Raw genomic sequence first — 12500 nt, 5'->3', positions numbered from 1 at the left:
ACAGGGCCCAGTATAGTCCATCACTCCAATCAGCTGGTGGTTGCAATTGATGGGTTGGTTCTGTTTCCAGCCCTGTCTTACACATGAACTGATGGGTGTTGCAGTCCAGCCTGATTCTGCCTAGCACACACTCGGCCCTCACATGAACTAGTGGGAGCTGCAGCCTAGTTGGAACGGCCCACAATAACCCCCACCAGGCCCGCCCCCTCTCTTGGTTCCCGTGCTTTCCATTATATGCAGCAGACTAGTACAGTGTGTCCCACATCCCATTCAGGTCTCATACATATCAATGGTCATTGAAGCCTAGTTCAACCCAACCAGCTCCACTATCCAGCCCGCACACATGCTGTTGGGTGCCTTTCTGTCTAACCATCCCAGCCCCTGTCCTGGTTTTCTTGCCCTCTAGTGGGAGTGTTAACCCAAAAGGGAGGAGCCCACTATTTCCCTTCTAGGCCACTCCCACTCCCAGATTATGCACTGTCCAGGTGATATCCACTTCTTGTCTTTTGTCCTCATCCTTGCAGTTAACAAGCTCCATTGTTCTTTTTTGTCCCTCAAATGTTTTTCATGAAAGTTCTCTTTTTCCTTTCCAGTTGCCATGGCTTAAAGTCTTACTTCCTCAACCCTGAGTTATGATCTTCGCCTTACAGTTCTTTTGACCTCCAGGGCATTCCCCCTCCTCCCATTTGTCTATTCATGAGCACTACCCCTAGCTCCCCGAGCTGCCAAGGGACTGTGTCTGTCCCTGCTCAGAGACTGCCAATGGTGCCCTACACAAACACACACACTATTTTGCTAGTTGAGGCCATGAAGATTTATTTAGCACCTACTATGTTCTGTGCCCTCAATTGGATACTTGAAATATAACAAATCTGACCCTCACAGACCAGAGAAGGAACAGCAGACAAGTAAACATATTCTTTATCACCTGCTGATAAATGCCATGAAGGAAGATTACAGAATGTTCTAGGAGCTGCAGACTTAAGTACTAAGGCAAGGCTTTCCAGGAGAAATGAATACAAACAGAGGCCCAGAAGATGAGAAGGCATTAGCCAAGGGCAACCAGAGGAACAGAGACAGGGTTCCAGGAAAAGATGAGGTAATACAGGGGCCCCAGGCCAGGGAACTCATCCAGATGTAGGGCTCAAGAAGGTTTCTATGGCTGGGTCTCACAATTAAGGCATAGAGATCAGCTAAGAAGGGTTAAGCATCTGTGACATATTTCATATAGGTAATCAAGGCCTACCTTGATAAGTGCACCTGTCATAATCATCATCAATTTTCATGTATGAGGAGTCTAGCCTCTAGATAAAACACATATTTTTCTTCATTGTTTTGTCTTGTTTTAAGATTTATTTCTTGGAGCCAACACTGTGGCATGGCAGGTTAAGCTACCACCCTTAGTACTGGCAGCCCATGTGGGCACCAGTCTGCTTCCTGGCTGCTCTACTTCCAGCTCCTTGCTAAAATATCTTTTAAAGGAGTGAAAGATGATCCAAGTTCCTAGGCTTCTGCAACTGTGTGGCAGACCTAGAGGAAGCTCTAGGCTCCTGGCTTCAGCCTGGTCCAGCCCTAGCAGTTACACCCAGCCATTTGGGGATTGACCCAATTGTCTGTCTCCCTCACTTCTGTCTTTCAAATAAATGACATAAAATGACAAGGACATTTAGAGAGCATTAGGGGGGAGGGGTAAGAGAAAGAAGAGAGAGAGAGAATGAGAGCAAGAAATCTTTCATCCACTGGTTCAATGCACAAACACCCAGAACAGCCAGGGGTAGACCAGCTAAAGTCAGGAATTAAGCATTCCAACCATTTCCCCGCCCATGTGGGTAATAAGCCCAAGTACCTGGGCCACCATCTGCAGCCTTCCCTGGCAAATTAGCAGGAAGGTAGACTGGAAGGGTAGCAACTGGAACTTGAACAAGTTTAACTAATTTTTGAATTTTTAAATAGCTTTAGAGAAAAGTTACAAAGATAGTAAAAATTTCTATTTACATCATACCTACTTTCCGCTGTTAACACCTTACACTACTGCAGTGCATTTAGAACAAAGAGACTTTTGATCCTTTCCATAATTAGGCTTTTCGAACTGAGGCAAAAGAAGCATCCTCCAAAAGAGACATTTTATGTGTAAACTTTATAAACTTTATATGTGTAACAAATGGCCTAAGACAAACAATTTTATATAATTCCAAATTATATGGCTTATCATAAGATTATGTGGAGTATAAAATACTTTGGCTAAAAAAAATGTATCATCCTGAACTTGAAGTATTTCTCTAGATTTTCCCAATTTTGCATAGAGTCCTGGTTCAGATGAACATTTTAAATATCTTTGAAAATATGTGTAAGTTTTAAGATCATATGAGAAGGAAAATGATCACACTTAGAATTCATTACAGCAAAATCAAGCAAAGGAAGCGATTAGGATGTCAGCATTTTAGGAGAGGATGATGTTTCAGGGAAATCTTATACTTACCTTTGGCCTAAAAAGAAAATGATTCATACAGTAGTTTTTAACTCCTCTATGTTTCAAAGGTCTCCAAGTCACACTAAAGAAAACTGTATCTTTGTTTTAAGCACGATTTCTACTTAAAACCAATGCTGTTGCTGAGAAACATAATTATGTTTGTGATAAATTCCAAGGTAATCTTCGTCATATTTATGAGATATGGAAATGTAGTTGGCTTTATTATTTTTTTTGAGACATGCCTATGATTCAGTATTCCCTGAAGGTTTGAATTGACAGAGAACAGAAACAAAAAGAGCTTTCTTCATGCTTTCAAAAGACCAGAGTTCACTTCTTCGTATACCTAGTTTGAAATTCAGAAACCTGTAATTCTTTGTAAAAGACTTATGTGTGTGAGATCTCTTTAGAATTTGGAAAACCCAATTATTTTACCTTATTTCTTTGAACAATGGGATTTTAGCTGAACGCCACTGGCCTTACTAAAAAGACTACTTCTCAGAACAAGAGAAGGGGGCACCATGTTGATGTACAGGTGCCAGGATCTTTTCCTGTTGACAAATGCACCAGATATGCTAAGAAGTGTGCTTCCCTCCACAGGTGTGAACTTGCTGGCTTTTCTCGTCATTGTGTTTTCCTACGTGACTATGTTCTGTTCCATTCAAAAAACCGCCGTGCAGACCTCGGAAGTGAGGACTCACATTGGACAAGAGGTGGCTGTGGCAAAGCGTTTCTTTTTTATAGTGTTCTCTGATGCCATCTGCTGGATTCCTGTGTTTGTTGTGAAAATCCTTTCTCTCTTCCAGGTGGAAATACCAGGTCAGTCCCTTCTGTCATTCCCATCTATACTGTGTTTTCCTTGCAGCCTTTGTTTGACAAGGCTAGAACCTAGAGCATGTAGCAAGTGCTCCATACATGCCCACAGCAGCAACATGAAGAGTTATCATCGCCCTCAGGGTTGTTTACTTGGTATTCTGATGTGGAAACTATGTAGTGGTGCAATCTGGCTAGGAATAACAATAATAATAGTAAAACAGAAGTTCAAATAAACAAAGGGTATCTTGCCTCTACTTAAACTAGATAATAATTCTTAACCAGGAGCACCCATGTTTTCTTTTTCTTTTTTCAGTCCAGTACACTTTTTTATTTGAAAGGAAGAGAGAAATAAAGAGGCAGAGAGAGATCTATCTTCCATCTAGTAGTTCACTCCCAAAATGACTGCAATGGCCAGGTTGGCCAGGCCAAAACCAGGAGTCAGGGGCTTCATTCAAATCTCCCACACTGGGTGCAGGGGCCCAGGAACTTAGAGTACTTTATGCAACTTTCGCTGATGCAGTAGTAGGCAGCTGGACCAGAAGTGGAGCAGCTGTGAGATGAGCCAGCACCCATATGGAATTCTGTTGCTGTAGGTTGTGGCTGAATATGTTATAACACACCAGCCCCAGGAGCACACCTTTTTTTTTTTTTTTTAAGATTTTTTTTATTTGTATTGGGAAGGTAGAGATACTAAGAGTAAAAGATCTTACATCTGCTGATTCACTCCCCAAGTGGCTATGATGGCCAAAGCTAAACCAATGTGAAGCCAGGAGCTTCTTACAGGTCTCCTACACAGGTGCAGGTCCCAAGACTTTGGGCCATGCTCTATAGCTTTTCCAGGCGAAAAGTAAGAATCTGGCTTAGAGTGCAGCAGCTGGGACACAAATCTGTGCCCATATGGGATGTTGGCACTTGCAGGCAGAGGATTAGCCAGTATAACCATTTCATCAGACCACAGCAGCACACATTAAAAAAAAAAATTGAGTCATGCATGCCCAGGTCCTACCCTAACCCCTGGAGTTAGTCTGTGAGGGCCTAGGCTTATGCATCGCTGCTTTCCCATAGCTCCCTTTGTGGTTCTGTCACACACACACTTGGTAGTGCTAACCAAATAATGCTGCTGTAGGCTCTAAGGAGCACAAGATGTTCCAAGCAAATGCCTCATCCCAAAGGCCCGGTTCCTGACCCACATCCCTAGTCCAGCCAGAGAAAGTCACTTTCATTGGTTAGGACTTCACATGGGGCCCTTTCTGGGATCTGGGATGACAGCCATTTAGAAGTTCTCTGGAACTTCAGCTTGATTCTTGGTGAAACAACTTGGGATTGTCTTCAGTTCACTGTTGCATCTCAGTGAAGATTTCTTTGGGCAGTGGACCCAGTACAGGGATTAGGTCTTAGTCATCTTGGCACTCCACAGGGGCACTGCACTTACTGAAAGAGTGATGAATGCACAGATGACCAACAGCTGCAACTGCCTCTGTGCCTCTGGTTTGTGCCCTGAGTCATGTAGGCCCTGGCCCTATGCTCTGCTGCCAAGTACCACCCAACATCCTTGCCAGCTCCTTAACCATCCACTTCACCTCCACAAACAGCTACAGATGCAGAAGTGAAACTCAGCAGGCAGCTGGGGGCTCCTGCTGGTGGAGAGAGAAGAAGCCATAGAATGTGTGAGATCAGACAAGGAAAGCCAGTTTTACGTAAAGAGAAGATCCACTCTATTACTGGTCACAGATGTTCGCTTGAACAGCATCTAAGCTATTACACCCACCTGAATATATCAATTTTATGTCCTAACATTTCAAACACAACAGGACTCAAATGTTCATTGGCCTTTATTTCTCATGGAATAAAGTTCAGATACTGGCATTAATTTTTTAATAGTTCATCTCTGCCACCCTCCTATATGCCATGATCCATGACCATTGAACTTATTGAGATTTTTTTCTCTACTTTTCTGATAGAACATCAACTTTTGCTGAAACAGTTCCCTCCACCTGGACTAAACTTTCAATCCATAAGACTCTGCCTGTGTGTATTCTGGTTCTGCCAGGTTTAACCCCAGAGATACCCTCTTTTATGCTGCCATTATGACTTCTCTCAACTCCTGTTGCATCCTACCTAGGTGCTTAGCTTCACTTATTAACCCCATTGAAGCTGCCTCATATCAGGACAGTTTTTTCCTGATGTTTATTTTTATTTGAAAGGCATAGTTAGCAAGCAAATAAAAGACAGGATCTTTCATCTAGTGATTCATTCTTCAACATGGCCACAATGGCTGGGGATCATCCAGGCTTAAGCCAAGGGCCAGGAGTTTCATCAGGGTCTCTCAAGTCAGTGGCAGGGGCCCACGCACTTGGGCCATCTTCTTCATTCCCAGGAACACTGGCATGCAGCTATATTGGAAGTGAAACATCCAGGACCATAATTGATTTTTATATGAGATGTTGGCAGTGGTCCCTCAGCATTACTTTAATATTTATTTTTTCTTATGTATTTTCATTGTTTGAAAGTCAAGGAAAAAGAGAGAGTGTGATCCCATCTGCTGGTTTACTCCCCAAAGGCCTACAACAGCTGGGGATAGATCAGATTGAAACTTGGAGCCCACAACTCAATCCATGTCTCCCATTTGGGTGGCAGGGACCCTAGTATTCGTGTGGCATTATCAGGAAGCTGGGATAGAAAGTGAAGCTCAAACTCAAACCTGAGCACTCCAAGATGGGATGTTAAGTCCTAGGCTTCATCTTCACTGCTTGCTGGCCGTTGGCATTATTTTTGGAGAGTGATCCCTTCCGAGGATAATCTTAAAGAGTGCAAAGACCATATCTCTTCATCTTTGCATTTACCACAGTGCTTTTCACAAAGTGTTATTCAATATATATGCTGCTGCTATTGCTGAGCTAGGGAGGGGTGACACACACAGGCTGTCAAAATCCACGTGCTCTGACTCAAGTCATTCCTCAATGGCTACTACTTTATGTTGTTTTTATTCAAGAGGCAGAAAACAAAAGACAGACATACAAACAGAGCTGCCATCTATTGCTTGCTTCTCCAAATGCCCGTGGCAGCTGGGGATGAATTATGCCAAAGTCAAGAACTCAATCCAGGTCTCCACATGGGTGTTGCAACCCAATTACCTGACCATTGCTGCTTGCTAGGATAGATTTTAGCAAGAAGCATGAATCTGGCGCAGAGCCAGGACTTAAACCCAAGCATCCCAACTGACACCTTAACATCCATGATGCCTTCTTTTTCGTAATATCCTGGGACATTTTCTTCTCAATACTAGCTTGCTCAGACCTTCATAAGAAAGCATCACAGAAATTTGTTTTCTTGTGGCTCTGGAGCTAAAGTTCAAGATTACAGAGTGGATGCATCTACTTTCTCCTGAGCCATTCTCCCCCATCTGCTAATGGTTGCCTCTGTATTGTGTCCTCATGTAATCTTTCCTCTGTGTGTGTAACCCTGGTATCTAAAATACCTGTGCCAAGATCTCTTCCCAGGAAGACATCAGCTTGGAATAGGACTCACCGTTATGATCTCATTTCTAACTAACTTTCTTAAAGGCCCTATATTCAAACAGAGTCATAGTTGAAGATATTATGGGGTAGATCTGGTGGGTGAGAGAAATGCCTTTTAGCCTCCATGCTCCCTGATTTGGAATTAGGAGCTATCTGATATCAGCAGTGTCAGAGTAGCAGGTGTAATTATTATCCACACTGATTCCTTTCTCATAGTTCAAGACTTTTTGAGGTTTGTTTAAAGCAACCCAGTGGATCTAGGATAGAAATATTTGTCACTCTCCACCAAATCCTCCTCCTGTTTGCTTGGCATCCCAAGCAGAATAGGCAATGCTGGACTCACTAACTTAAATATATTGCGTGCGTTCCCTCCAAGAACTCCAGGGTGTGTTTGCTTGCCTTGGCTTGCCACTAACAGCACCTGGATCAGCCAAGACAACAGCCAGCATTAGCACTCCTGCTTCAGGACTCAGGTGCTAGTGTTAAATTAGGGTTCCCCCAGAGTCGAATAGGATGCCTCATTTAGAACAGAACTCACATGTGGACTTAGGGGGTGCCTGTTTGTCTTTGCCTCACTGAAAGCAAGGGTGACCAGGAGTCATTCTGTCAGATTAGGATCAGATAACACATCAAACTTCCCTTCGGAGCACAACAGAAAAACAGCTACTTTTTCTTCAACTCTTTACTGTCTAGACCAGCTAACTTTAAAATTGAAGACAAATAATATTACATTTAAATTCATCTAAAATTGGACAACTGTAGATTTCTTTTTCCTCCCATTTTTTTTCTGGCTTTATGGTGGCACAGGTTAAGCTACTGTGCATGATTGTGGCATCCCATATGACACTTGGTTTGAATACTGGCTGCCCCTGATCCTGATTCTTTTTAACGTGCCTGGGAAAACTGGGGAAGGTGGCTCAAGTATGTGGGCCCCTACTACCCACAGGGGAAGCCTGGAAGGAGTTTTAGGCACTTGACTTCAGCCTGGCCCTGCTCTTGCTGCAGGAATGAATCAGTGGAGGGGATATCTCCCTCTCAGTCTGTATCTCGTGTTTGTGTGTGTGTCTACTTTGCATTCTTTAACTCTGCTTTTCAAACAAACAAACCATTCTTTAGGAAAAAGATGAAGATAGGAGAGGAAAATGTAGGCAAGACAGAAGCAGGAAGAAAAAAAGAAAAGAGGAAAGCTTAGATCAAAAGAGACTAAATGAAAGACACAGAATTGAGGGATGCAAGGAGTTAAGTAAGCATGATCTAGAGAAAAGCAAAACAACAATGTGGCAAAGGATGGAAAAGCTACAGGGTGGAGAGAGAGGTAGGGAGACAGAAGAGAAAAAAAAGGTACCCTTGACTCATGTTCTGCTCTTCACCTGAATAAGGAATACTTTGAAATTTTGAAGATAAGGGAAGAAAACAAGTGTAATGAGATCAGAACATGCCAGAAGTTGGTGCTCAAATGGGAATTCACAGATCCTAATCTATGACTCCTGAAACACAGTCCAGTTCTGAGCAGGTCAAGGGAACATGGTTATTTGTCCGTGTGCCTAAGAGATTTATGTTCACGAAAAGAGGCTATGTAAAGGGGAAGATAAGCATTTTGGCCTCAGGGAACAAACGGTAAGGCCAGCATTATGTCACAGTAGGTTAAGCCATAGCTGTGACCATCAAATCTGAGTTCTGGCTGCTCCACTTCCTATCCAGCTCCCTGATGATATACCTGGGAAAGTGGCAGGGAATGAGCAAGATTTGGGACCTCTCTCACCCATCTAAGAGACTTGGACGGAACTTGGCGTCAGCAGTAGCTATTGAGGTCGTGTGGAGAGTAAACCAATGGAGAGAAGACTTGTCCGTCCATCCACCCGTCCTTCCTTCCTTCCTTCCTCTTTTCTTTTCTTTTTTTTTTCTTTATTTCTCCCTCTCTTTCCGTCTCTCTCTCTCTCTCTCATACACACACACACAATCCTTTTCTAAATTAAAAGAGCAAATGGTGTCATTGCAAGTTTCTTCTCATGGCCAATCCCTGTGGCCTCTTTTCCTAAATATTCTTTTAGCATTATAAGACTGCACACAAAAAAGACTCAAGAAGTTTCAAGGATGTATCTCTCCGTGCCCTTCTGATCTTCAGACCTCAGTGATAGGATGGGGAAACCAGCACAGGGCAATAAGCCTCAAGTCTAGAAAGAGTTAAGATGAAAGTCAGATCTGGCTCGGGAACCCTAAGTTTTATGAACTTTGTCATATTCAGAATTATTTCACTCCGATTGTGACAAAGCAGGTAAGGCTACCTTCTGCAATGCCAGGATCCCATATAAGTGCCATTTCAAGTCACAGCTGTTCCCTTTCCAACGCAGTGTCCTGGTAATAGCCTGGGGAAAGCAGTGACAGATGGCCCAGATGTTAGGGTCCTGCATCCACTTAGGAAGCCCAGCTGGCCCACCCCTGGCTAGTGCAGACATAAAAACGGTAGAGTATGTTTGGGGTATGTCAACCAAAAGATGGAAGATCTCTCCCTCCTTCTTTCTAAAGTTTCTCCAACTTTTGAATAAATAAATCTTTAAAAAATAAAAATTTTTATCGGAAAAGTCAGCTATATGGAGAGGAGGAGAGACAGAGAGGACAGTGTCTTCCGTCCACTAATTCAGTCCCCAAGCAGCTGCAATAGTCGGAGCTGTGCCGAACTGAAGCCAGGAATCAGGAGCTTTTTCCTGGTCTCGCATGTGAGTCCCAAGGCTTTGGGCTGTCCTCAACTGCTTTCCCAGGTCACAAGCAGGGAGCTGGATAGGAACTGGGGCCACCAGGATTAGAACCAGCACCCATATGGGATCCCAGCATATACAAAGTGAGGACTTTAGCTGCTAAGCTACTGCACTAGACCCTCAAATAAATAAATCTTTAAAGAAAAAGAAAAAAGAACAGGTTCCTTATGCTCTTATCTTCCTATAAAAGGAAGCAATGTTAACAAAAAACACTATTACATTGAAAATTAGAGTTCACAAGTGTACCCACATATTTCATCTTATTTAAACTCACAACAGCTTACAAATGAGTGATTAGAACTCAGCAAGGTTAAATGAGAGAACCTGGGTTCATAGCTCCTGTGACTGTCAACAGAAGGATTCCCTTGGGTAGCAGGCAGCCTACTCAGAGGTAGAATTCATTGCAAAGTGTGGTTCATGTCTGCTTAAAATCTCAACTCCTAATTTTTTTTTCACACTTGTTTCCTTTCCAGGCACAATCACTTCCTGGATAGTGATATTTTTCCTTCCAGTAAACAGTGCCTTGAACCCAATCCTGTATACTCTCACCACGAGTGTTTTTAAGGACAAGTTGAAACAGCTCATGCACAAACACCGAAAGAAATCCATCTGCAAAGTCAAAAAGAAAAGTTTATCCACATCCATTGTGTGGACAGATGACTCCTCCTCACTCAAACTCGTGATTTTGAACAAAATAACCATTGGGGAGAGTCTAACGAAACCAGTTTCCTAGTAATGGTATGGGGTCCGTGGACACTTCATGAATTACCTAGAACAAGGTACAACTTTAGGAAGATGACGTCTGCAGTGCTCTCCATCTTTACCAATGGCAAACCTTCCTGTACAGGGAGCAAGCAGGGCCCTGGCACCGCACTCCAAAAGCAGCTGCATAGTGACTGTGCTAGAAAGTGTGCCCAAGGGTCCTCTCTCCTCATGTCCCTGAGAGGCATACATGGATCCATAAATAGTAGCATAAGCAGTTGATCTCTAACTTATCAACATACCAGCCTACCAATAAAGGCACACTCGTAAGCATGTCACAAGTCTGCTTGAGCATCGAGTCGCACTGCCCACAAACTAATAACATTCACGCCAGCGTAAGTTTGTGTGGCTATAAGAGCATAAGTCTAACACCTCTTTCCTTTTTCAATATCAAATAACACCATCAGTGTCCTGCTGAATTGGAAGCCAACGATTTCCAGGATGTTTACCCACCCCAGGTCTGACTTTAAGGAAGCTGGTGGGATAGCACCTTGGAAGGCGGAACTTCATATGGGACTTTGCAAATGAGGTTACCACATGGAACACGTGACTAGAGAGGCACAATAAGGAAGTCTAGTAGAACTCACATTTCTGACTTTCATTTAAAGTCAGAAGGACCAAGAACTTCAAACAAGTTTTTTTTGTCCCCCTACAGCTTACTAAACCACAAAACAAGATTTAGCACTCCAACCACAAAAATATTATGTATTTTAAGGCAATTTCTTTGGAATAGTATCCCTGCTATTGGTGAGTTCTGCTTTCATAGAGCACACAGACCAAAAGTGTTCAAAGAGATGCAAGAACAATGGTTTGGAACCATTTGCTTACACAGATAAACTAATATATATATATATATTTTACCAAACAGGCCAGTTAGTTTGCAATTGTCTTTTTTAAAATGAGTGGCACATGTAAAGGTGTGAATATTTTTATACTGAATGTATGTAAAAAGAGAATATGGTAAATAAAGTTATATTTTGCATTTGTCCATATATTATTTTAACAAAGGCTTTGAATATGGTATATTGATGACTAAATGTGTTTTTCCTGATAAGAACATAGCTAGGACAAACATTTTCCATTAACCAAGTATATCTCACAGTTTTCTTTCTCTTTCCTTCTTGTGAAAGTTTGAGGCAAACCTCAATCTCTTGACCTAATTCTGAGTTTCTGTACTGGGATGAAATGTGGGCCGCTGACTGTAACATCACTTTATTTCCTATTACACAGGAAACAAGTGACCTTTTACTTACAAGCATCCATGAGACCAAAACATCAAATTTATGTCTCTCAGCCATTCTGGTCATTTATTTGCTATTAGTTAATATAGACTGAAGCCATCGTGTGAGTGCCTTCATTGTGATTAAAACAATACTGATACTAGTGAAATGTTCTTATTGTGATTACAGAAGAGAACATTTCTACCCATTGCCTATCATTTTCTGTTATGCTCTCAAACTCTTCTCCCTCTTTTCAAAATGAGGAATTGCTTCATAACTTGTCTTCTAGATTCACCGACATTTTATTACATGTCGTTTGCCCATCCTTGACCATCATATAATTTATTTTCTAATGTCCAGTTCCCAGCTGGACATCTAAGAACTGAGCAATAGAAGCTACTTGCATAGATGAGGCAGCCATGCATACCAACAGATCACAACAGTTACATTCTGACAGCTTAGAGATTTTTGTCCCAGTCCTCACTGCTTCAAAAATAGAAAGCTATGAGGTTACTTCAAAATGTTCATGAAAAACATGGAATTAAAATATAATTTATTTTGATATAAAACCATTAAGCCATTTTTAAATCCATGCACAGATTTTTCATAAGATGTATTTTTCATGAACTATTTTTGACGCTTTCAGTTGGAAGCATATTTAAAATAGTTTAATACAAAAATGCACATGCCAGATCTAATAGGCAAAATGTGCAGTGGCAATGAGCTCCTACTCTGTCCTCCATAATCCCCATTATTCCGTCTTGTGGTAGAAGGTACAGCTGGCTGGCTCACTCTTCTCCCAAGTACATAGGGATTCAATGTCAGCCTTATAGCTGTAGTGCATTTTGTCAGCTTCACATTTTCCTCCCTGACATTTCTCTTCCTAAAACAAAACAACTTATTAATGGTCAGAGATCTTTGCATCCACCTGGCTTCATTTCTAGCCATAAAACATAGTAAG

General features: G+C 42.1%; 1 protein-coding gene across 4 annotated transcripts in view; it reads left to right on the top strand.

Annotated features, from left to right (window-relative positions):
• The window catches only part of RXFP2 (relaxin family peptide receptor 2), a 57535-nt gene extending 46361 nt beyond the window's left edge, over window positions 1-11174 (top strand). For all 4 annotated transcript variants that reach the window (XM_058670895.1, XM_004577551.2, XM_058670894.1 and 1 more), the window contains 2 exons: window positions 3068-3286; window positions 10031-11174. In XM_058670895.1, the coding sequence (XP_058526878.1) occupies window positions 3068-3286; window positions 10031-10290 (479 nt within the window). In that variant the 3' untranslated portion in view covers window positions 10291-11174. The remainder of the gene's footprint in view (window positions 1-3067; window positions 3287-10030) is intronic.
• Window positions 11175-12500: the final 1326 nt, after the last annotated feature.

This window comes from Ochotona princeps, chromosome 12 (assembly GCF_030435755.1).
Source record: "Ochotona princeps isolate mOchPri1 chromosome 12, mOchPri1.hap1, whole genome shotgun sequence".
NCBI lineage: Eukaryota > Metazoa > Chordata > Mammalia > Lagomorpha > Ochotonidae > Ochotona > Ochotona princeps.
Note: the sequence above shows the minus strand (reverse complement) of the source record. Positions and strands in the feature narration are given on the sequence as shown.